Below are 22,109 nucleotides of genomic sequence, written 5' to 3'. Positions count from 1 at the left end.
GCCAGCACTGGCATGGCATGAAGGGCACATAGCATCAACAGGAGCAGTTTGGGGCCTGCCTCTTTCTCTCCATCCTGCTTGGTGCCTGCATGGTTGAAATTTTTTTATCAAATGTGTCCAGTGTTTTTGTTGAAACTATCTTGGGAACCTTAAGCAGCACACACACACCCTTCTGATTTGGACTTGTTTTTTCCACCAGTGACAACATTAATTGACCTCTCAACTTTGATGTAATGTGATGGAGCACTTTAACACTCATCTATATTGTAATACTTTTGTAGGAAGGAAAACAACCAGATATACCTAACAGTAGTCTATTCCTTAAAAGTGCCAAAATCACTGTCTCTTTATTCCAATACCTGGTTAAAAATGAATTTAAGTACATTTATTTACTCACTGGACTGGAAATAATACTGATTATCCCTTGACTTTCTAAAAGGTCAGTTCTAGACAGCAATCACAAGATAATTTATATTAGAGGAGCTTTGGCTTTTGTTCCCACTATCTGAGTGGTTAAAGCACAGTAAACACGTGACTTTTCCTGTTCTTCCAAAGAATCTTGTTAGGGCATAGAGATTACCGTATTTTAAATCACAGCAAAAGCCCTATGCAACCAAACATACTGTGAGCTAACTGAAAAAAAACATATGCTTAGGAAAAGATGGAGTCTATAATGTTAACAATTAAAATATTGTATATATTTAAAACATTCCTTTTAAGTTTCAGATTGTTGTTTCAAAAGCACCACCTCCATGCAGTAATACATCCAGAATATACATTCCAGCCATTTCATCTTACAATGCATTTTTTCCAGTTTTAAAAATTGTAATTAGCTTATATTGTGATTATCATGTGGGAACATGAGTATAAAAGAGTTCAAACACCTAAAGACATATTTAGTACAATCCATTTTCAGCCTTAAATGGCAAGAGGTTGGTGTTCATATTCAATTAAAAATATCCTGTTCCAATCAAGAAAGATGGAGCCATTTTGAATACTGTGCAAAAACAAATCCCAAACAACATTTTGTTCAACACACACTTAGTGACATTTTATATAAAATAGTTTGTTTCTGAAGTAACTGCGAAAACACTGAATTGTTGTATTTGGAAGTTCAATCAAGCTTTACTTTGAACTACTTTGAAATATTCCTCTGGTGCAATGGCATTAATTCCTCCATACCAATTCTGAAGCCAGATGTGATCTATGTTCATTTTCATAAAGAACCATTCATAACTGCGAGGCCATTTTCTCATGACAGGGTGCCTGAAAGAACAGAGACAAGATAACCAAAAAGATTTACAATAATGTCAATCTACACAAGGTTTCTTCCAGCTTATAGTTTGAGGATGCGCAGCAACAAGCGGGTTGCCAACTTCCAGGAGGTGGCTGGAGATCTCCTGGGATTACAACTGATTTCCAGGCCATAGAGATAAGTTCCCCTGGAGAAAACAGCTGCTTTGGAAGGTGGACTCTATGGCATTATACCTTGTTGAAGTCCTGCCCTCTCCAAACCTTGCCTTCCTCAGGCTCTACCCCCAAAATCTCCAGGTATTTTCCAGGATGACTGCTGATTATTCTCCAGTACATGTGGCAACTACTGGAAAGCAAGTCTCTCCACTTACAAAAACAAATTTTAAGACTGAGTATGTGTGCAACTGCTTGTCCATATTTTTAATTCAGGTCAGGTCAGGTATTTTTAGTTCTGAGAAGAAAAGAGGGGGGGGAAACCTCCAAAACTATCCTAGTCATACAAGAATGAAAATAAATAATATAAAGACTAGTTCTGGAATAATTGGGAATTCCAAAAAAGACTGCAACACAGAAGGTTTGGTACAATCATACTCAAATATTCAGTCTTTAAAAAGGTAAAGGTAGTCCCCAGTGCAAGCACCAGTCGTTTCCGACTCTGGGGTGACATTGCTTTCACAACGTTTTCACAGCAAACTTTTTATGGGGTGGTTTGCCACTGCCTTCCCCAGTCATCTACACTTTCTCCCCAGCAAGGTGAGTACTCATTTTACCGACCTCAGAAGGATGGAAGGCTGAGTCAACCTCAAGCCAGCTACCTGAACCCAGGTTCCGCTGGAATTGAACTCAGGTTGTGAGCAGAGCTTAGGACCGCAGTACTGCAGCTTTACCACTCTGTGCCATGGGGCTCTTCTAGCTGTGTGCTACGTGCCATTTTAAAAGCAGGTTTAAATCCTACCATTTTCAGTCACTGACTAGAGGGATTTTAAAATGGTCTTATTGGCTGAACAACTATTTTTCAATTTTTCAATTAATGATTAACTCTTATAAGCAGACTATTCCAGAGAGAGAATGCCTTTATATCCCCATAGTGAAGCCAACTATTATTTATTTTATTTTATTTGCAACAGTTCTGTGCTGCCTTTCTACCAAAATAGGGTCACCAATGCAAAGAATAACAAACATGAAAACATTTCAAAATTAAAACATTTTATTAAACCAGTATTTAAAATAATGTGTGTATATATATACATACACACACACACACACACACACACACATATATATATAAAATACTTAAATAATGCAGTAAAATATATACAAATACAAACACAAACGGCAGCACAACCAGGGAGGGGGGCCAATAACAATTACTGGGAGCACAACAAATAAAACAACAAAGGCTTCAGCCACTGGCAAAAGACCACAACAGAGGGAGACAGATGAATCTCTTGAGAGAAGGGTTGCAAAGCACTGACACCATGACCAAGAAGGCCTTTTCTTGGGTTCCCATCTGTCAAGCCACAGATGGCAGGAACAACTGAAGCAGGGCCTCCAAAGAAGACTGAACAGGCAGGTTCATATGGCGGAAGGCAGTCCTTAAGGTATGCTGGCCCCAAGCCATGTATGGCTTCAAAGCTCAATACTAGCACCTTGAATTGAGATCAGAAGCAAATTGGGAGCCAGCATAAACAGAACAAAATTGGAATGACTTAGTTCCTATGACCAACTCCAGTTAACGTTTTGGCTGCTGCACTCTGTACCAACTGTAGCTTCTGGACAGTCTTCAAGGGCAGCCCTGCATACAGTGCACTGCAGTAAACTAATCTAGATGTTACCTGGCCATGCACTACAGTGACAAGATCTTCCCCATGCAGGAAGGGCCACAGCTGGCTCACCAACCAAAGGTAGTGAAAGGCATCCCTGGCCACTGCTGCCATGTGTTTATCAAGCAGGTCCAGCAACACCCCCAAGCTACAAATCTTCTCCTTTAAGGAGAGTACAGCCCCATCCAGAACAGGTGATATTCCTACATCAAAACTTTCCTCCACCAGTAGCACCTCCATTTCACTGGGATTAAGTTTCAGTTTGTTAGCCCTCTCCATGTCCAGCTGCCTTCAGGCACCAGTTTTCAGTTTCCACAGCCTCCCAGGGATCTCTTAAAAGCCTGAGTAAGAGCTGAGTGTCATCTACATATTGGTGACAGCTCACCCCAAATCTCTGAATGACTGCTCCCAGCGGCTTTGCATAGATCTCAAAAAGCATGAGGGACAAGATGGAATCTTGTGGGAAACTGCCAGAGGACAAGAGGTGAAACAGTATCCCCCACCACCACATTCTGAAACCTAATCTCAAAGTACGACTGAAACCATCTCAGTATAGTGGCTCTCAGTCCAAATTCCAAAAGTTGGTCCAGAAGGATACCACGATCAATTAGATCAAAAGCTGCTAAGACATCCAGTTAAATCCAGGGCTGTACTCCCCCATCCATCTCTTGATACAGGTAATCCACCAGGGGGACCAAGGCCATTTCAGTCCCATGAGGAAACTGAAATCAGACTGGATTGGATCTGAAAAATGTGCTTCATTCAGGAGTTCTCAGAGTTGCTCACTATTTGTTCAATCACCTTACTTAAGGATGATACATGGAGAATGGACAACGGTTATTAATCTTTTCTGGGTTCAGAGTAGGTTTCTTTAGGAGTAAATGAACCACTGCCTGCTTCAAAGAAGGAACAACCACTTCCTCTCTCATTTACTGTCTCCCAAACTCAGTATACCAGTCTCCTTCAACAGTTTTAAGGAGCCAGGAAGGGCAAGTGTTGTACAAACAAGTTGTAGGTCTCAAACTTCCAAGAATCCTGTCCACATCTTCAGACTGCACAAGCTGAAAGGTATCCCATACAACTAGACAAATCAGCACCCTGGGACCATCTGATCCTATCCCTGCTGAAGTAGAGTCCAAGGACAAGTGGATGTGAGAGTTTTTATCTGCAAAGTATTGAACAAAATGATCACAGCAGAATGCAGAGCAGACCACTTCCTTCTGAAGGCCAGAACCCAACAGGCCCCTGCCCACCCAGAACAGTTTCATCAGGGTTTTTTTTTCTTTTTTGAGCAGGAACGCACAGGAAAGCAGTTCCGGCTGGCTTGGTGTCAGGGTGTGTGGCCAAATATGCAAATGAATTCCTGCTGGGCTTTTTCTACAAGAAAGCCCTGAGTGGAACAATGGTGATGTCAGGCAGTGTGGCCTAATATGCAAAGGAGTTTCTGCTGGGCTTTTCTACAAAAACCTGAGTTTCACAGGTCCACAATGTACAGATGCAAAGGCAGCCAAGAAATATTCTTTCTGTGCTACCAACAGTGCCATGGAGTATGCTTTAAAATGAACTCAAGCCTGTGCCTTTTCAATTTCATTCCCAGTCTCTCTCCACTGTCACTCTCAATGCCTCCCTTGTCTTTTCATCATCCTCAGCTCCTCAGTAAAAGATGGGGCTGCCTGAGTTCTTAGGCCTGAGAGAGGACACTTAGGATCAATCATGGCAGTTGTTCAGGTCATTTCCTCATTCCAGAGGGCATCTATAGAAGCACTGATGATATGAGCAGGAAAAAAAAACCCATAATCTCATCTGAGAACCATGGATAAACAGGGGTGGGTGATCCTGATCCCTCATTCCTGCATTCCTGGTATCCCTGTAAATCTAAACCTCAGCAAGTAGTAACCCGTTCTTTACAAGGGGACCATGTTCAGTCCCTCCCAATCTTCAGGTCACCTTCCTGCCCAGAACAGAACACCAGATCAAGAGCGTGACTTCCACAGTGTGGAGGATCTGTTATTTCCTGAGAAAGGCCCATGGTTGTCATGGAGACCATGAAATCCTGAGCTGCTTCCTACAAGGTAGCTTTAGCAAGCATGTTAAGCCTGCTCAAATTGCCTGCCAAACTGTCCTGTGGGACTGTTGTTGGCAAGGGTCTGTATGGCCTGGGAACCCATGGATCAGGCCTCTTTTAAAATCAAAACAGAGCCAGGACATTATACTTTTTCAGAAAGCTATCTTAATATTGTAAACTGTGGTTTTAAAAGTGCTGTTTTTGATTTTAAAACTGGCTATCTGTTACAAACATCTATGTTGTTAGCAGTGTTACCTCTAAGCTGAGTTGGCATGAGCTAGCTCACCACTTTTTAGCTTCCAGCTTCTTAGCTTAGGAAGGATGACCCCAGAGCATGCTAATTTATGCAGTAGCTCACAACTTTAATGCCAGTAACTCACAACTTAAATGCCGGTAGCTCACAAAGTAGAATTTTTGCTCACAAGACTCTGCAGCTTAGAGGGAACATTGGTTGTAAGCCGCCCTGAGCCCACTTGTGGGGAGGGTAGGAAACAAATTAAATAAATAAATAAATGTTGAAGTACCTCAGGACAATCGTTCTAGGATTTTTCAAGTTACCTCCCAGATCAATTCCACCAGCTTAAGTTACAGATATGGTTGGGCAGGAGGGTAGGGTGCTACACCAACAAGATCCCAATCCAGTCTTATGCCCTCAGCACTGGAAATACACTCTCCAAACTGTCAGTCCTGGATGGAGCATCTAACTTGGGAGACAGCATCTCAATAGACCACAGCAATATCATTTCCCCACCCATCAGGCCCACGATGATGAATCACTGAGTACCCTGGAGAACATAATCGGTAAAGATTAACTTCTCCCCCCTCCTCCAACCAGATCTCACTGAAGCATACCAGGTGAGTCCTCTCATCCAGAATTAAATTCTGAATGGCTGCCATTTTGCCTGTAATTGATTTAGAATTGAAAGCAAAATATGATAATGCAGCAAGACACTGATATGGCCACCAGCATCACCCTGGCTGGAAGACGAACCAGACAAGGCAACAGCCTGCAAAATTCCATTGTCTCTTTCCCTTTCCTGGCATGTTCTCCCACTACTGTATTTCCCAGCACCACCCTATTGATTGTGGCACCATCCCCAACCTCATTCTGCTCTTCCAAATACATTCCAAACCCAACATGTGTCACAAGGACAAACAACACTTAAACACTACAATCAAGTGTGCTTTGCACACCGATATCTTGGGTCCAGTCCCTGGCATCTTGAATCAAAAGGATCTCAGGTATTATGTCAGCGTGTCCCTGCCTGAGTCCCCAGAGAGCTTTTTCCTATTACAGCTGGCATTGCTGAACAAAAGGAACCAAAAGTCTGACTTGTTGTAAGCGTATTTCTTCCATTCTCAGTTACAACAACTTGGTTTTTTAAATTCCCACCTCACCCCCTTAGAACAGATTCATACAGACCTAGAAAACAATGCTTGTTTGGCAAATTCTATTTCTTCCAGTGGTACTGTAACCATCTGTCCTGTCAAAATGAGCCTGGCACATCGTGGATCATCAGGATCGACAACAGTTTTCCTGCAAGCAAAAACAAAGGTTTGTTTCATGTTACTGTTGATTTCTGCATCAGAACTACACGTATTCACTATGAGACACAAACAGCCCATAATTAGGATCTTCTATGGTGTTTTAAAAGCTAATTAGCAGCCCCAGGCAGCAGTTTCGATATTATGGAAAGGTCTCTGTGGGAGCTTGTCTAAGTCTTATTTAGAAGCATAAATCTTTCCCTGCCTCTAATTTTAAACAACTGTCATTTTGTAATAGTGTTTTAACCAAAACAACAAAAATAAGCAGTGGCCTTTGCTAGTTACAAAGTAAAGTACGGTAAGTACATAAGCCCCCTCTCCCCAAGAGCTGCTAAACAAACTCTTATTAACAAGGAAACCAGCAAGCCCCAAGAAAACAGGAAGCAATTAGGGAAAGTGCAGAGAGAAACAGAACCTGTGCTGAATTTATTTCCAAAGACATATAGAGGGATCTTGCTGACGGAGATGGTTTTATAGGGAATATAGCACCTTATTAAGCTTGTGAGCCCCCATTTACAATTTGCAGTGCAAATCTTAGAGGGGTGTAGCTCTTCTTAGAACAGAACTTTTAAACACATACTCTGAAGCTACAGTTAGTTCTGTGGATGGAAAAAGACAATTCAAGTGCTTGTAATTGTATTAAACCTCCCCCCCCCCCCAAGAACTAGTTACAACAACTTCAGAGATGCTATTTAAATCATTGAAGGGACATGGAAGGAAGGGGTTAAATATTCCTGTTTTCCAATTACCCTTCCTAATATTCAAAATAGCTTCCTAGAGCTGCAAATTAATTTATAAACTAACTTAAATATGATTAGGAGGATCCTGATAATGGCAGTTCTGGCTCTTGTTTATTTGAGACGTAAGTAAACACACCAACAGTTCTCAGAACGTTGATCAGGAGAAGGTTATGTGTTATTAGATGTCAGGTTGGCTTTTTTTTCTGGGGGAACATGGTGAGATGGAGTTCTGGAACCTCTTGGTGAAAACAAAATTCTCAAATAATGTTTAAAAGTTCATGAGGGGCACCCGTATTTTTCTCCTTCATCTCCCTCTTGAGAGTTCTGGCACCTCTTTTCCAGAAAAAAAGTCCTGTGTCAGGTTAAGTGTTTTAGATGTTTGGGCGACAGTAAGATAGGGGTGTCAGAGGCAAGGGATCTACATTTTGTCTCAGATCTTTAGACAGTAGGCTAAACATTACTGTTTTTCCTAAAAGTAATTTTAGAAATCACTGATATCTACAAAACCATACACAAACTAATGTCCACATTACAGTTAGTTATTATAACACTGTGTCCCCATAAAGATAGTACAGCCTCAAGCTATGTCTTCTTAACTATTTCTAAAAAAATTCAGTTATGGCTTGGTGCAAAGACTTAGTACTATGCTGGTTCCCTAAGAAATTTCAGAAGTTTCTTTGTGCTCTTTTTCCCCCCACCAGAAGGTAGATTCCAGAACATGTTCTATAAGGACAAAAAGTAGGCCAGTGTCTTTCAGTTTTTTTGAGATCCAGGATCTGCTTTGCATAAGATTAAACTGCAGACATTGACTGGGAGTCACTTGACAGCAGAGTCAGATGACAGAAAGAGGAGGAGCCAGAGTTATTACATCACTAATGTCAAAGACAATGGGCAAGAGACCAAAAAAGATAGGGAACACAAGCCAAGCATCAGTAGGTGCACCATCATGAGGAACAAGCCAGAGGCTGGAGCCATTGATTAATTTTCTACACCAGTGAATGCCGCCACCCCACCGCTCTTTGAAGCTTGCAAGCAAGCAAAGAGAGGCAGGAGGTATGGCACCCTTGTTTTCTGTACAACAAAAAATGAAATAAAAATAAAAGATAGCTCTCACCCTGACCTGGATAGCTCAAACAAGCCCAATCTTGTCATATCTCAGATGATAAGCAGGGTTGACTGTGGTTAGTACTTGAATGGGAGACTGTCCTTGAAATACCCAGTCAAGAGGCAGGGGCAGGCTTGTTCAGCCACCTCAGTGAACATTCTCCAGGCCCCCAGTAGGGGTCAGTCACCAGAGGTCAACATGACTTCCAGATGCACATACACACACAAATAAGAAAGAGAGAGATAGCTCTCTAGAATCTCATGACTGCAGAAGGAGGCTCCATGATACACCTGAAGGTCCTGATTAAGGGTACCAGGTCCCCCTGGCCACCAGTGGGGGGAGGGTTGCCAACTCCAGGTTGGGAAATTCTTGGAGATTTGGGGTGGAGCCTGGGGAGGACCTCAGGGAGACCTCAATGGGGTACAATGCCATAGATTCCACCTTCCAAAGCATTCATTTTCTGCATAGGAACTGATTTCTGTAGTCTGAGATGAGGACAGTATGATTCGGGGGGATTCTCAGGTCCCACCTGGAGGCTGGCATCCCTAGAACTCCTGACCCATGGGCTGAAGACCACTTCACTATTGGGTATAAATAAGGAAGATAAGGGAGAGGAAGAAAATGTATGCAAAATAGCAGCAGTCCTCAAAATGCAATAACATTCAACTTCAAGTACTGTTTCTTCATATGACAATTAGATGCAAAACTCAAGCTTCTTTCTCTAAGTCTGGACTTCAAAACTACTGCTTTCCAGACCTGCCCCCAACAATTTGGGTGTTGCACAAATTCCAGAGGAATTAGTGTAGCTATCAAAGGCCATTGAGCCAATACCGTCAATTAAACAGATGCAGAGGGAATCAGTGGCATTTTGCATACCAAATAACCTGCTTGATATAAACTTAACAAAACATTGCATCCTGCCAGAAAAGGCTAATTCACTATAAGGGGAGAGCTTATAGATATTTTTTTTTGCATTTTTTAATTTTGATCTCTTGTTTTCATTACATGGCCCCTAAAATGTGATGTCAACGGCTGAATAACTACAGAAAGGGACACAGCAACAAAAAGCTGCACAAAAACAAAAAGATTCAGTCCAATGTCACTAACGTTTTTTCTAGGTGTCTGACAAGTAGATTTGGCATGCCCACTGGAAGGTTGTGGCCAGACAAACTATACTTACCTTTTCCACATGTCTTCCCTGGGCCTGCCCCAAGGACTCTCAGTAAAACATCAGCTACAAGTCCCCCCCCTCTGAGAAATCAATTCCTGACCTAACAGCTCCTACAACTCAGGTTTTCCCAACAGGCCCACAGCTTCTCCTTCCCAGGGCTGTGCTGAGTCAGGAAAATGGCCAAAGGCCCTTCTCTGCATATGCCACAGTCCCAAACTGTGACTGGGCTGTGTGTTGCTTGGGAACTGAGTTCTAACTGTGAGTCCTTGAATCAGACCCTGAAAAAGACATATGGAACAGGTAATGCTCCCACGAACAATTATCCTCAAGTAGAATTGTTGGAACCATTCACCATCTGCTACCAAAATGTTAGGAAATACATGTTAAATTCAGAGGTTTGGAGTGGCAGTAATTGGAGATGAGGCTTAAGCTTAGCAAAAGAAATCAAGTTTACTAGAAAACATCAGGATAGGGTACTTGGGATAAAACAGAAAAACAATCTAGCTTACCAGCTAGTCTTATCTATGTTTTACTACATGGCTACGTTCTATGTCTCAACTGTTCTTCTCCCCAAAACGTATTTCACCAGGAAGAAGAGCAATAAAACTTACATACAAGATCAAAGCATTTCACACCTAACATCCTCTCTGACCAATGTTGTGTTTACATCTTTCTCAGGCAAAGTAAGAACCATCCCACAATTGAGTTTAGGTCACAATACATCACTTCCTCTATCATGTAAACAAACAGTTAACTATATAATGGCTGGAATGTACATAGCTTGTATTCCAACAAGAATCTGCACCATGCAGCAGCTTTGATATGGAGCAGCACTTAGCGCAGTCACTGGTAGGATCATCATCGACTGGCCATAGGAGCAACATATGCATTGGTTGGAGCACAGCTTTTTTTGTAGCAGGAACTCCTTTGCATATTAGGCCACACCCCCTGATATAGCCAATCCTCCTGGAGCTTACAGTAGGCCCTGTACTAAAAGTTCTGTAAGCTCTTGGAGGATTAGCTACATCAGGGGTGTGTGGCCTAATATGCAAAGGAGTTCCTGCTACAAAAAAAGTCCTGGGTTGGAGGTTCTTTGCTACACCCTCTCTGGTTTCTATTGTAGCAGAAGGGGAGAGTCCAAGGAGGCCCTAGTTGATGCTAACATTACAGAGCTGCCTTCTTTATTGTAAGCAGTGCATACCAGAAACTCTCCACAACTGTAAGCATTGATTAAAAATTTACAAATATTATGTATGTATCTATGTACATTAAGCACACACACACTTTAAAATATGTACACAGTATATTACAAAAAAAAATAAAATAAACCCACATATCCCATGGGGCAATTCTAGGAGAAGCTCATACTGATCAGCCTACTACATCTTCCCCACCTACTCCATTCTTTTCCTCTTTCACAACCATGAATTTCCTGGAATGACTCAAAACAAGAGACTGGCAACCTGCTTATTAAAGCATGTGCCTCCACAAGGATGACGCAGTATTATATCTACAGTTGCCTACTGGGGTTTCATTGAACATTTTATCTGGTGTCTACTGGATCAGTCATAGCTGCCAGTGAGCAATTTAAGATCATGTAGAATAATGTACTTCCGTATGGGAATAGACCTGTTTAAGTGCTCTGTGACTGATAGCAGATGGCTGGTTTGGGGTGCCTTGAAGCTGCCCCAAAGAGAGCCAACCTGAAATAGAGCACCCCGGAGCTTCCAGATGGCTCTTGGAAAAGGGATGGGCTGTGGATGCCCAGGGAGCATCTGGAATGCTCATGCGTCCCATCCGTGGCTCCCTGGGCACTCCCGGTGCTTCCCGGCCTTCCAGATGGCTGAGGAGGCGCCTCGGAGGTGCCCCAGCAAAAAGGCACCACTTTCAAAGTGGTCCCTTTTCGAGCCAGCTCCCAGCAAGCCGGGGGCGGGACAGGGGCGGGATGCAGATGTGCGTGTATGGAAGCATTTTTTTGGTCCGCCTGCCTCCCGGCCCCGGGCAGCTTTAAGTGCCCGTCTGTTCTCAGCCTCTGAATCTCTTCTTCTCCACTAAGACCTGGTTTACATGCGCCAGAGAGTGAGGCTGCAGGTGGAGAGGATCATGGAGGATCACGTTTTAGAAAGCTCCTCTGTATATTACAAATTCAATAGAAATCCAGCACCCTAAGCAAAGAGGAGGAGCATTCCTTCTTGCTGTACTTGTTTCTTGTTGGTTTTCTGCTAGGCAGATAGATGGAATCTCCCACCTACGGTCTGAACTGCTGCAGCCCATTCTACAACTGCAGCAATTTATCACCTCTTTCTTTTGCACATGTGAGCTAGAACCATAGACCAGGCGTGGCCAACGATAGCTCTCCAGATGTTTTTTTGCCTACAACTCCCATCAGCCCCAGCCAGCATGGCCAATGGCTGGGGCTGATGGGAGTTGTAGGCAAAAAAAACTTCTGGAGAGCTACCGTTGGCCACCCCTGCCATAGACTATGTGTGCTCATGACAAATTTCAAGTTAGTTCAATTGTTATGTCTTCCAACCGAAGAACTCTGGGAACTGTAATTTTATGCAAGGACCAGGGATTGCAACTTTTTACAACTGCTGTCACTTCTGCATGGGTTGTTTGACCCTGCCTGAATGCTTCTGGGAAGTGGGCTTTTCCACCTGCTTCCTTACAGACTTGCGTTGCTTTCATGCATCTCCTGAGTTTCCCCCATCTGCTTTGATGTGATGTTTTGGGAAAGATCGCAGCAAAGCCAAAGTGGCATCCACGTGGATAGGAAAGTCCAGATCTTTCCTATCAACCCCACCATTGGTGCCATTTTTCCTTGCCCTGATTCTCCATGGAAGCCATTTCCTCTCTTTCACCAGAGAGCTTTTTAACAATTGTCAATTGACATATTGTTTTGACGTTATAATGTTGGATTAGATACTAAGACCATTTCCTCACTAGCAGTTGTTTCACCCCCGGGCTTTCCCTGGCTCAAGCAAACGATTCCCCACCACTTGTTGCGCAGGCGTATTTTGCCCCACAGCTACCTCCAATTTCTCTCACAGCTTCCGGATCTCTAAAAAAACCAGACCAAGAAGCCGTCGGGGAAATGTGCCTGTGCAGCAACTGGTGAGGAATTGATCGCTTGAGCTGGGGAAAGCAGAAGCCCAGAGGCAGATCAACTGTTAGTGAGGAATGGGACTAACTATTTTTTAAAAATGAAAGTGAACCTGATGGATGAACATATGAACATATGAAGCTGCCTTATACTGAATCAGACCCTTGGTCCATCAAAGTCAGTATTGTCTTCTCAGACTGGCAGCGGCTCTCCAGGGTCTCAAGCTGAGGTTTTTCACACCTATTTGCCTGGACCCTTTTTTGGAGATGCCAGGGATTGAACCTGGGACCTTCTGCTTCCCAAGCAGATGCTCTACCACTGAGCCACCGTCCCTCCCCGACGGATGGATTGTTATAACTTTATTATGCTGTAAACAGGTATGGCACTTTTAAAGAACTAGCACCTTGAAGGAGTACTGAAGGCCTCAGTTCACCCTCAGACTTTGCTGGAACAACATCTAAGCTCTGTTGCTGCTGCCTCCCACCACATGACTCCTGCCCCTCAGTCTTGAAAAGGACATCAAATGCTACAGGCTTCTTTGCTAAATGCTTCTTTGCCCCTACAGATGCTATTGGAGAAGGGCCTGTGAAGCTGTTTGATCTCGGTCCACTCACATATTAGTCCAGAATCTAGTTAGTTAGCTTATGTTGAGGGCCAATCCAATATCATCATTGGATAGAAAACTCTGCTACTTCCTTCCCACCTGAGAAATCTGTAGCTGAGGGAGGCTACCAGGTTTGCTTCATGACTCACTTCTGTAACTATGTCTCTTAGCCTGACTGTCGGTGTGCATTTAAAGTCTACGAATGGTTAATACAATTTCAGAAACATATAAATTAAATCAAAAATATTATTTTAAAGTTCAGATGTTTTACCTATTTATAACAAATGCTTTAAGTTAGCAATAACTTATCTGAAGAAATGTGCATGCACACAAAACCTTATACTGAGAATAACACTTGTTTGGTCTTAAAGGTACCACTGGATTCAAACGTTGTTCATTAACTTCCTGTAGTTATCTTTTACTCCTCTTAAGCCAGTGGTCTTCAGCCCACAGTAGCAGAGCCATTCTGGGAAGGCTGTGTTTTTCTCCCTTTTTGAAAGGATCTGCCGTATAGAGAGCAAAGATGCCGTGCTTCCTGCCTCTTTGCAGCCATGCATGCCAAGACATAAACTGCTTTGAAACTTTAACAGGACAGCTCTGTGAGAGCTATGGCTGACCCAAGGCCATTCTAGCAGCTGCAAGTGGAGGAGTGAGGAATCAAACCCGGTTCTCCCGGATAAGAGTCCACGCGCACTTAACCACTACACCAAACTGGCAAACTGAGGAAATCCATATTCTGGTCTATAACATTTGATAGAGGAATGGGTGATTGACTGTGGGCTAAACCATTCTACCACTTCTTTTGCTCCTGTTTACTACTATCTTGGTTCAGCTTCACAAAACAATGACCACTGCAAATGAGATAACACATACAAACAAACAATAGCAAGCACTGCTCTCGGTTTTCAAAGATGGGAAACTGGTTTTATTCATGATCCACTAGGTTTTCTGCCCCCCCTCCCCCAAATAGCATAGAAAGCAATGTTTGTCATCAAGATCATGATTTGGAATTCACATCATTTTCATTCTGTATTTTGAAAAAAAAAAAAGTTATATGTCTCCTGCGTATCATCTCTGGTTTCTAATCTACCCCTCAAGGAATGAGCTAGTAAGCTTGTATTAGCATTACTAATCTGCATGGTACGTCAAAGGAAATCTCAGTGGAAAGGAGAATTCATAATCTGAAAAGCTCCTCTTACTCTTTGGCTTTAGGCTGCAGGGTGTTGTTGACCTCCTTGCTGCTGCTTCTGACATAAAGAGTTCTCTCTCACTTTTCTAGTTCAGAGCTTCGAGTTAAAATATCAATAGCTTCCTCCCCTCCAAAAAATTGTGATTGCTGAATTTGGCTGAATGCCCTAGTGTAGTGCATTGCCCAATAGCCTGTTTGGGTGACAACAGCCTTGACATTTTTGCTCATATTCAAAAGTTACTTGCCTCATCTGAAGTTCTCTGAGTATTTTATATCATGGCTCTAGAAGACACAATGTTGATTGTTACATGCCAGGATATGGTCATGCAGACCCTTCAAACTTGTAGTTATTTGACAACGTTAATCCCCCATTGCCCACAGGGGTGGGAATGGAATCTGGATTCTATTCTGTGCAGTGCTATCAAAAATCACCCACAGTGACCATCAGTGTTCCCTCTAAGCTGAGTTAGTGTGAGCTAGCTCAGTTTTTTAGCCTCTGGCTCACACATTTTTTGTTTTAGCTCACAAAAAAATGGCCCCAGAGCAAACTGATTTATGCAGTAGTTCAAACTTTAATGCTAGTAGCTCACAAAGTAGAATTGCTGCTCACAGACTCTACACCTTAGAGGTAACATTGGTGACCATGTGTCTATCTGAGTTTAGAACTATGGCATGCAAACATAACATGTTACATGCAGAGCTTTTTTTGAGCAGGAACTCATAGGAACACAGTTCCGGCTGGCTTGGTGCCGGGGTGTGTGGCCTAATATGCAAATGAGTTCATGCTGGGTTTTATCTACAAAAAAGGCCCTGCAAAGTTACCATGGGCACTGGAAGATGCTGGACATGCATGAATGGAACTCTAAGCGCTGGAGGAATCTGTTCCATAGTGGAGGGCCACTTCTGTCACAGAAAAGGCTTCAGCACAAGGAGAAACAAGGCTTGGTATCCAAGCTATGGTCCCACAGCAAAACAACAACAGCCACTTGAGGAAAGGAAATGAACTGGCAGGAAGAACTGCTGCATATGTAACCCAAATGAATGTTGTTTCATTGATAATACCTGCAGAAATCCCCTTCTGCCTCTGGCAGTGTCAGTGAAGCAATGGAGTTTCTCATCAGATCTGCTACAGTGTTATCCTTTGGAGTCACATAAAAGAAAGGGGTTCCAGTGCTATTGTCTGTAGGGCCGTCACTGAGAGATAAACAATTTCCAAATGGGGTTCCTTGCATCTGAAAAAAATGCAAATAATCAAAAACTTGTCAAAAAAACCATGATTTCCTAAATATATGCCTTTCTGCAATTCACAGCATAAGTGTAAATAAAAGACCACTTTTGTTTTTTTCACCACAGGATGTACCAAAGTATATTTAAGAAAAACACCAATAAGCCTTTTCTTACATATTGTGACTATTTTCTATGGAAGCAAAGATGATGAAATGTTCATTAACGGTTAGTGTTGCGCTAGCAGTAAAAACCTCAATCTGAGCTCAGTTTGAACTCAAATAAATTGGGAAATTTGCAAAGCTATAACAATCAGCGGCAGATTTAATAGCTAACCAGCATACCTTTGATTTAAAAAAAAAAAAAATCTTAAATTGTCCATTAAAACAATAACTTTGCCATTCACAGTAAATACACTAATCAACAACTTGAAAATGTGATGACAAATCATATTTTTGTATTATGTATATACATGTTCCAAAAAACTACTTAAGCATGCACAGTTGAAAATATAACTTATTATTCTTTGATCAACAGAATCCTATGCCACAAATTGAATTGTTTGGAAACTTTCCTTGGTTTCAAAAGAGGATCACATGAAGTGGCCTACTTGTCAATCAAGTTAAGTTTTTCTGCTCTGACTAGCACTTCTCCACGAATGCAAGGATTTCTGTCTACAAAGCACCATTTTCCTGCTTTCCTTTCCCCTCCTCCCACAGCATCACAAAATGCCCCCTGAAATCCTTATCTGTCTGTCCCCACACGTTCCCCAGAGGGTACTAAGATCTGGATCCCAACATCTCCTAATGATTTCCGGGCTGAGGGAGGCAAGATTAGTGACCACCAGGGATTGGGCCTTTTCAGTGGCAGCCCTGTCCTGGTGAAATCAACTGCCGGAAGAGGTTAGGGCCTTGCGGGACCTTGCCCAGTTCCGCAAGGCCTGTAAGACCGTTCTCTTCTGGCAGGCCTTCAATCTACCATAGGAGAATTCTGGAATAACCGCCATCCTGGAACTCTGAGAAACATCTAATATGTTAGCACCAAGCTGTATATTGTTTTAATCTATGTGTTTTAACTTATATATTTAAGTGGTTTTATTGTTTTATGACTATGATCATAGTACACTATGACTTTGATGTAAGCCACCCTGAGCCCGCCTTGGCGGGGAGGGCGAGGTATAAATCAAATTAAACATAAACATCTTGAGGGTGAGGGGACCCCCAAGTACAGAACTTTAGTGGATACTTGGGCTGCTATGAGAGGTGGGGAATCATACCCCATGGGCAGAAATGTGCCCGTGGAAATGTTTAGTCTGGATCCAACCTCCGGGTGTGAGATAGAGAGCTTTCATATCAGGTACTAACTATAACAGCCTTTGCCTATTCACAGTAAATTACTACCATGTAGCCTACTACCTGATCCTTTAAACTGGAGATGTCAGCAACTGAACCTGAAACCTTCCGTGTGCAAAGCAAATGTTCTACCACTAGGCCATGGCCGAACCTCATTATAGTTAGGAAGTAAGGGGAACAACTATTCTGATAAACACAAAGCTCCAGTGGGTATTACAAACTTGTGCAATCATTTAGAATTAGGCCTACATATTGTAATTACAGACAAACTGCTGATAATCCATCAGGTAGCATTTTTATCAAAGGATCTTGCAAAAACACATACAATGAATCTTCCTTCATGTTACTAAAAACCTGAGGTGGAATTACAGACTTCTACTGTACAGCAGGGGATATTTTATTAATGACTTGTTATCAACCAGTAACCCTTTGGATCTGACAGATGCAAAGGAGTGCTTGCCTTTAACAGTGTTTTTCTAGAGCTCTTCAAACATTTTCAAAACATAAACTACTTACACATTCTACAAACCAAGCTTTGACCAGGGTTGTCAGATAATCCTGGGAACTGACGAGGGGTGGAAATGGGGACACTTATCAGCAGGAAAACTTGGCCTAGACCTGTGTTGCTGGCCATGTAGCAACATCTCTTCAGGCATGCACAGGAAATAACATCACTTGGGGAAACTCTTCTATTTGGGTAAAATCCCTATGGCAGAAATCATTTTCATTATAGAGTTTTGGCCCAAATATTGGAGCGTCCCTGCGTTGCTGTCACTTCTGGTGCACAATGGAAATGGCATTGCCACACTGTCAGCAATGCAGGCCTATTCCTAGTTTTCTTGCCTCTAAATCTCCTGCTGGCCAGCCAATTGGCACTGGGGGGAGGGTCCCCAGTGTGGGAAATCCCCTGCCCCTCAGCGGGGGCCTGGCAACTTTTGCTTTGACTCTTGAAAGCTTGTATCCTGAAAATCCTGTTGGTCTCGAAGGTATTACTGGGCTTGAATCTAGCTCTTCTACTACATACCAACATGGCAACCCTCCAAAACTATCATACATCCCACTGATTTCTATTGGAAACTTAATCGCTTCTCTCTACCATACTCAATGGAATTCAGCAGTGCTTAAATAAACAGAAAGAAGGGGAAATATAAAGAGGGGCCCTCAAAAATTAATAAGAAACAAGAGTGATCCCAATGCACTTTGGCTATAAAAATTGGCGAAAATGTCACAAATAATCTATGTAAATTTATTTCCTTCCTCAGAGATAAACTATGGTAGTCTGTTGTAATCTTTGTACATATTTCAATATTGATACCAATTAATAATAATAATAATAATTTTTATTTATATCCCGCCCTCCCCGCTGAGGCAGGCTCAGGGTGGCTCACAGACATGGAAAGTGCCATGATTACAGTTAATACATTATATAGTAAAATACATTAAAATACATTAATAATAAATTAATTAAAACCATTACAATTAAAGTGCTATAATTAAATAATTAATGTATGTATGTCTCTAATTAAGGGTTAACAGTACCATCCTAAATAGTGTTATACCCTTCTAGGCTAATTAATATTAACAGCCTGTAACTCTATTTCAGATAGCACTGTTAAATTTTAACTAGGGACAATTATTATTGGCAGTACATTTATCCATGTATTGACCTGGAAAATGCTAAGCTCAATTAATCTAATAATTTTCTATCACCTGCTGAGGTCCACTCCTCGCTTCCCCCCCTTAGTTCACAGAACTGCAGCATTAAACTCCTGTACTCTGTAAGAACTGCCACTGTAATCAATGGAATTTACAAATGCTAAACACCATATTGATGACAATCTGCTTTTTTTGGTACCATGCTACTATGCCAAGACAGTTGAAATAAATGTAGGTAGCTAAGATATTCAGATATTCCAAGTTATCAGTTCTGAATATGGAACCCCTACATTCATGCTATTTGCCTACTTAAACTAATGATCAAATTTAAACTAATGAAGACTAGCCAGTATAGCATAGGGACTAAAAGACTGAGCTACAGCTCTCAAGTCCCTGGTTCAAATTTTACCTCTATTTTGAATTCAGTTTGGTAACCCTAGTCAAACCGCTGCCTTTTAACCTCAAAGCCACCATCAGTGATATGGGAATAATTACACTTCCTTCCAAAGCTGTTGTAAGGGTTACACCAAGATAATGTAGGGGGGAGGCATTGAAAGTGCTATACAAAATGTAAAGTGCTAATCTAACAAGTAGCTACCCAAATGACTTCCTACTCAAATTATGTTTTAAATTGTGAGTCAGTGAATAAGGACTTGTTTAATTTTATTTCTGTACAGGGGCTTGCATATTTTAGGTCCTTTTTATAAATAATAAGTAGTGGTGATTATGATAATGATGTTGATCAACATCAGGACACCCCCCCCAAAGGATGCTTGGTGGGTTACCATGAGTATCTATTTATTTAATTTATACACCCATCCTATCCCACAAATGGGCTCAGCGCAGGTTATAATATAAAATCTATAAAACAACAGATGGTGACAATAAATAACAGAAAACCCATGCCCCTGTCAGATGGATATGGGTACCCCAGGAGGCTCCAGAGTGGATTTTGTGGACAATGTAACATAAAACTATGAAGAAGTGCTTTGTGGTGAAAAAAGCAGTCCAAATTGGTGTGTGTGTCTGTTCAATGGATTAAAATTCTTAGTCACTCAAGAAACTCACTGCATGGATTTGGCTATCTTAAAGCCTACCCTATCTGGAAGGATAGGGAAGAACTCTATGACATTCACATGTATCATGTCTTTAATCAGAGATTAAAGTAATTTATATTTTTTACCGGTACCTCTTTCTCCATGGCCTGGAAGGAGAAGATGGTACCACTTCAGCTGCTTTCTTAGTGGTTCTTATCAGACTGATCAGTACTGGCTTTACTTTGAAACTGTACTGGCTTTATTTTTTTTTCCAAAATTGGAGTGATTGTTATAGAAGAAGTTGGATATGAGAAACAAGAATACTATGTGATCAACACTGGAGAGCTTGTCTTTCAGAACTGCTTTTGTCCCCAGTCATATTTGGCTGTCAGTAGATGTTTGTTATCTACCTGGAACACTCTTCCTCAAGCCTTGAGAATGCCTGTTTTATACAAGAATGCTTGATTGGGGCACTGGAAGTCACTTATTATAGTATTGTGAGGCAAACAGTCCCAACACTTCACCTGTTTTACTGCCAAATTTGATAAACAAGCATCAGCTTGATGCATTCTTATTTAGAGTAACCAGAATTAAATTGCCATATTACAGGAAATGTCACTTCTATCTTCTGTGGGTGGAAAAATCTGGGACATCTGATAATGAAACAAACAGAAATACCAACTCAATCAAATTAGTTGGGTGTCAGCATAGCAGTCCTACATCTTTCAGGAATTTGATTTCAGTTTTTCATACACTCCCTCCTTTCATTAAAAAGCATACAGTACCGTGAGCAAAAGAGATATATCCCTCACAACTGTAGTGACTTTAGAGCCATGAAACCAAACTTCTTTAGGCAAATCTCTAACATGTAAACTGTTTTTTAAAGCCACTTATTAAGGAAGTCAAAATATAAACGCTATCGGAGGTATGAACCCACTATCCTCTAGGCTAGGGGAATAATGTTAATTCAGCTGCACCATTTACACAACACATTGGCAATTGGGGGGTGGGGCTCAGTAACTAGTTGATTTATCTATATATAAGAATAACCTTCTACAGCAATACCCAAATGCTGCTTCGGGGGTGGTAACGGCTTGTCCCAAACAGGATGAATCACTACTGTATTATTTTCCACCTTCAGCTTTTACAAAGAGCAAAACTGCAGAGGAAATAAATCTGTGAAATGCTATAGATCTTGAGAACAAGCAAGGTCATATACATTCAAAAGAAGGAAAAACGCAAACAGCTCCTCTGTTCCTGGCAGAGATGTTGCTGCTGCTGCTCACACGCTACCTTTTCTTGGGTAGATTTTGTCGCCAAGAAGCCCCAGTTGTTATAATGGACGAGGAAGCGGGCAGTCCTGGCCGCTTGCTCTTGAGGCGCTAAGCTGTCTGTTTCCTTGGCGCTCTCTCGCCTGTAGGAAAACATCCGGGAAGGAGAAGAGATCTGCTTGGATTTCCCCGGGCCCGGCCTGGACCTCAGTTCCTCCTCTTCTTTGTAAACCGAGGCCGGGTAGCTTTGCTTCCAGATGCTCGTCGTGTCTTCCAGAAGCGCAGGGAGAACCTCCTCGTTGGAGGAACTGTCCATCTCTTCTTCCACCTCATTGGTGACGGACCACGACACCGAATTCACGATCACGTAGCCCCACGCCGGAGCCAGGACCAGACTGCACCAAAGGGCCCAGGAAAGCCAGGGGACGCAGCCCACGGTTTGCCTCACCTGAGCTTGACAGCAGCGCCCGGGCATTTTGGAGCCAAGCCTCCGACGCCGCCAGCCACACTGAGCCGGACAACTGAACACAAACAAGCCGGAAGGTTTGCTGAGAGAGCGGCGCCCTCCTGTGGCGAAAAGTGGCACGCGTGCACATGGCGCGCATCTGATCTCCACACGCCCAACAAACAGTAAAGGGGGGGGGGCTGTGGGAGTAGCCTCGCGGTACCTTTAAGATAATCAAAATCTATTACAGTGCAAGCTCTTGTGACTCAGAGCTCACTTGTCAAATGCACTGGAGTGCAGATTGAATAAACATAAGGAACAGAGATCCATCAGTGGATATTAGCCACAAAGTTTAGATGGAACTCTCGGTCTGGGCCAATGATGCACTGTATTCTTGGTGTTTGGGGGGGGGGGGGGCAACAGTGGGAGGGCTTCTAGTGTCCTGGTCCCACTAGTGGACCTCCTGATGGCACCTGGTTTTTTTGGCCACTGTGTGAGAGAGTGTTGGACTGCATAGGCCATTGG

At 42.4% G+C, this 22,109-nt stretch overlaps 1 protein-coding gene across 1 annotated transcript; it reads right to left on the bottom strand.

Moving 5' to 3' along the window:
* Window positions 1–676: 676 nt before the first annotated feature.
* On the bottom strand, window positions 677–21,729 carry CREG2 (cellular repressor of E1A stimulated genes 2). The gene is made up of 4 exons (XM_060233808.1): window positions 21,162–21,729; window positions 15,662–15,831; window positions 6,566–6,679; window positions 677–1,266 (listed from the first exon to the last, which is right to left on the bottom strand). Exons 1-4 carry the CDS (start codon window positions 21,612–21,614, stop codon window positions 1,119–1,121), a joined length of 885 nt encoding a protein of 294 aa, XP_060089791.1. The 5' UTR covers window positions 21,615–21,729; the 3' UTR covers window positions 677–1,118.
* Between the last annotated feature and the right edge of the window lie 380 nt (window positions 21,730–22,109).

This window comes from Heteronotia binoei, chromosome 3, assembly GCF_032191835.1.
Source record: "Heteronotia binoei isolate CCM8104 ecotype False Entrance Well chromosome 3, APGP_CSIRO_Hbin_v1, whole genome shotgun sequence".
NCBI lineage: Eukaryota > Metazoa > Chordata > Lepidosauria > Squamata > Gekkonidae > Heteronotia > Heteronotia binoei.
Note: the sequence above shows the minus strand (reverse complement) of the source record. Positions and strands in the feature narration are given on the sequence as shown.

Coding starts and splice junctions, on each gene's coding strand:
- CREG2 (XM_060233808.1), bottom strand. CDS start 21,614: ATGCCCGGGCGCTGCTGTCAAGCTCAGGTGAGGCAAACCGTGGGCTGC. Junction 15,832..21,161: donor CAAAATCTACCCAAGAAAAG/GTAGCGTGTGAG, acceptor CATTTTTTTCAG/ATGCAAGGAACCCCATTTGG. Junction 6,680..15,661: donor GCAGAAGGGGATTTCTGCAG/GTATTATCAATG, acceptor TTTTGCTTGCAG/GAAAACTGTTGTCGATCCTG.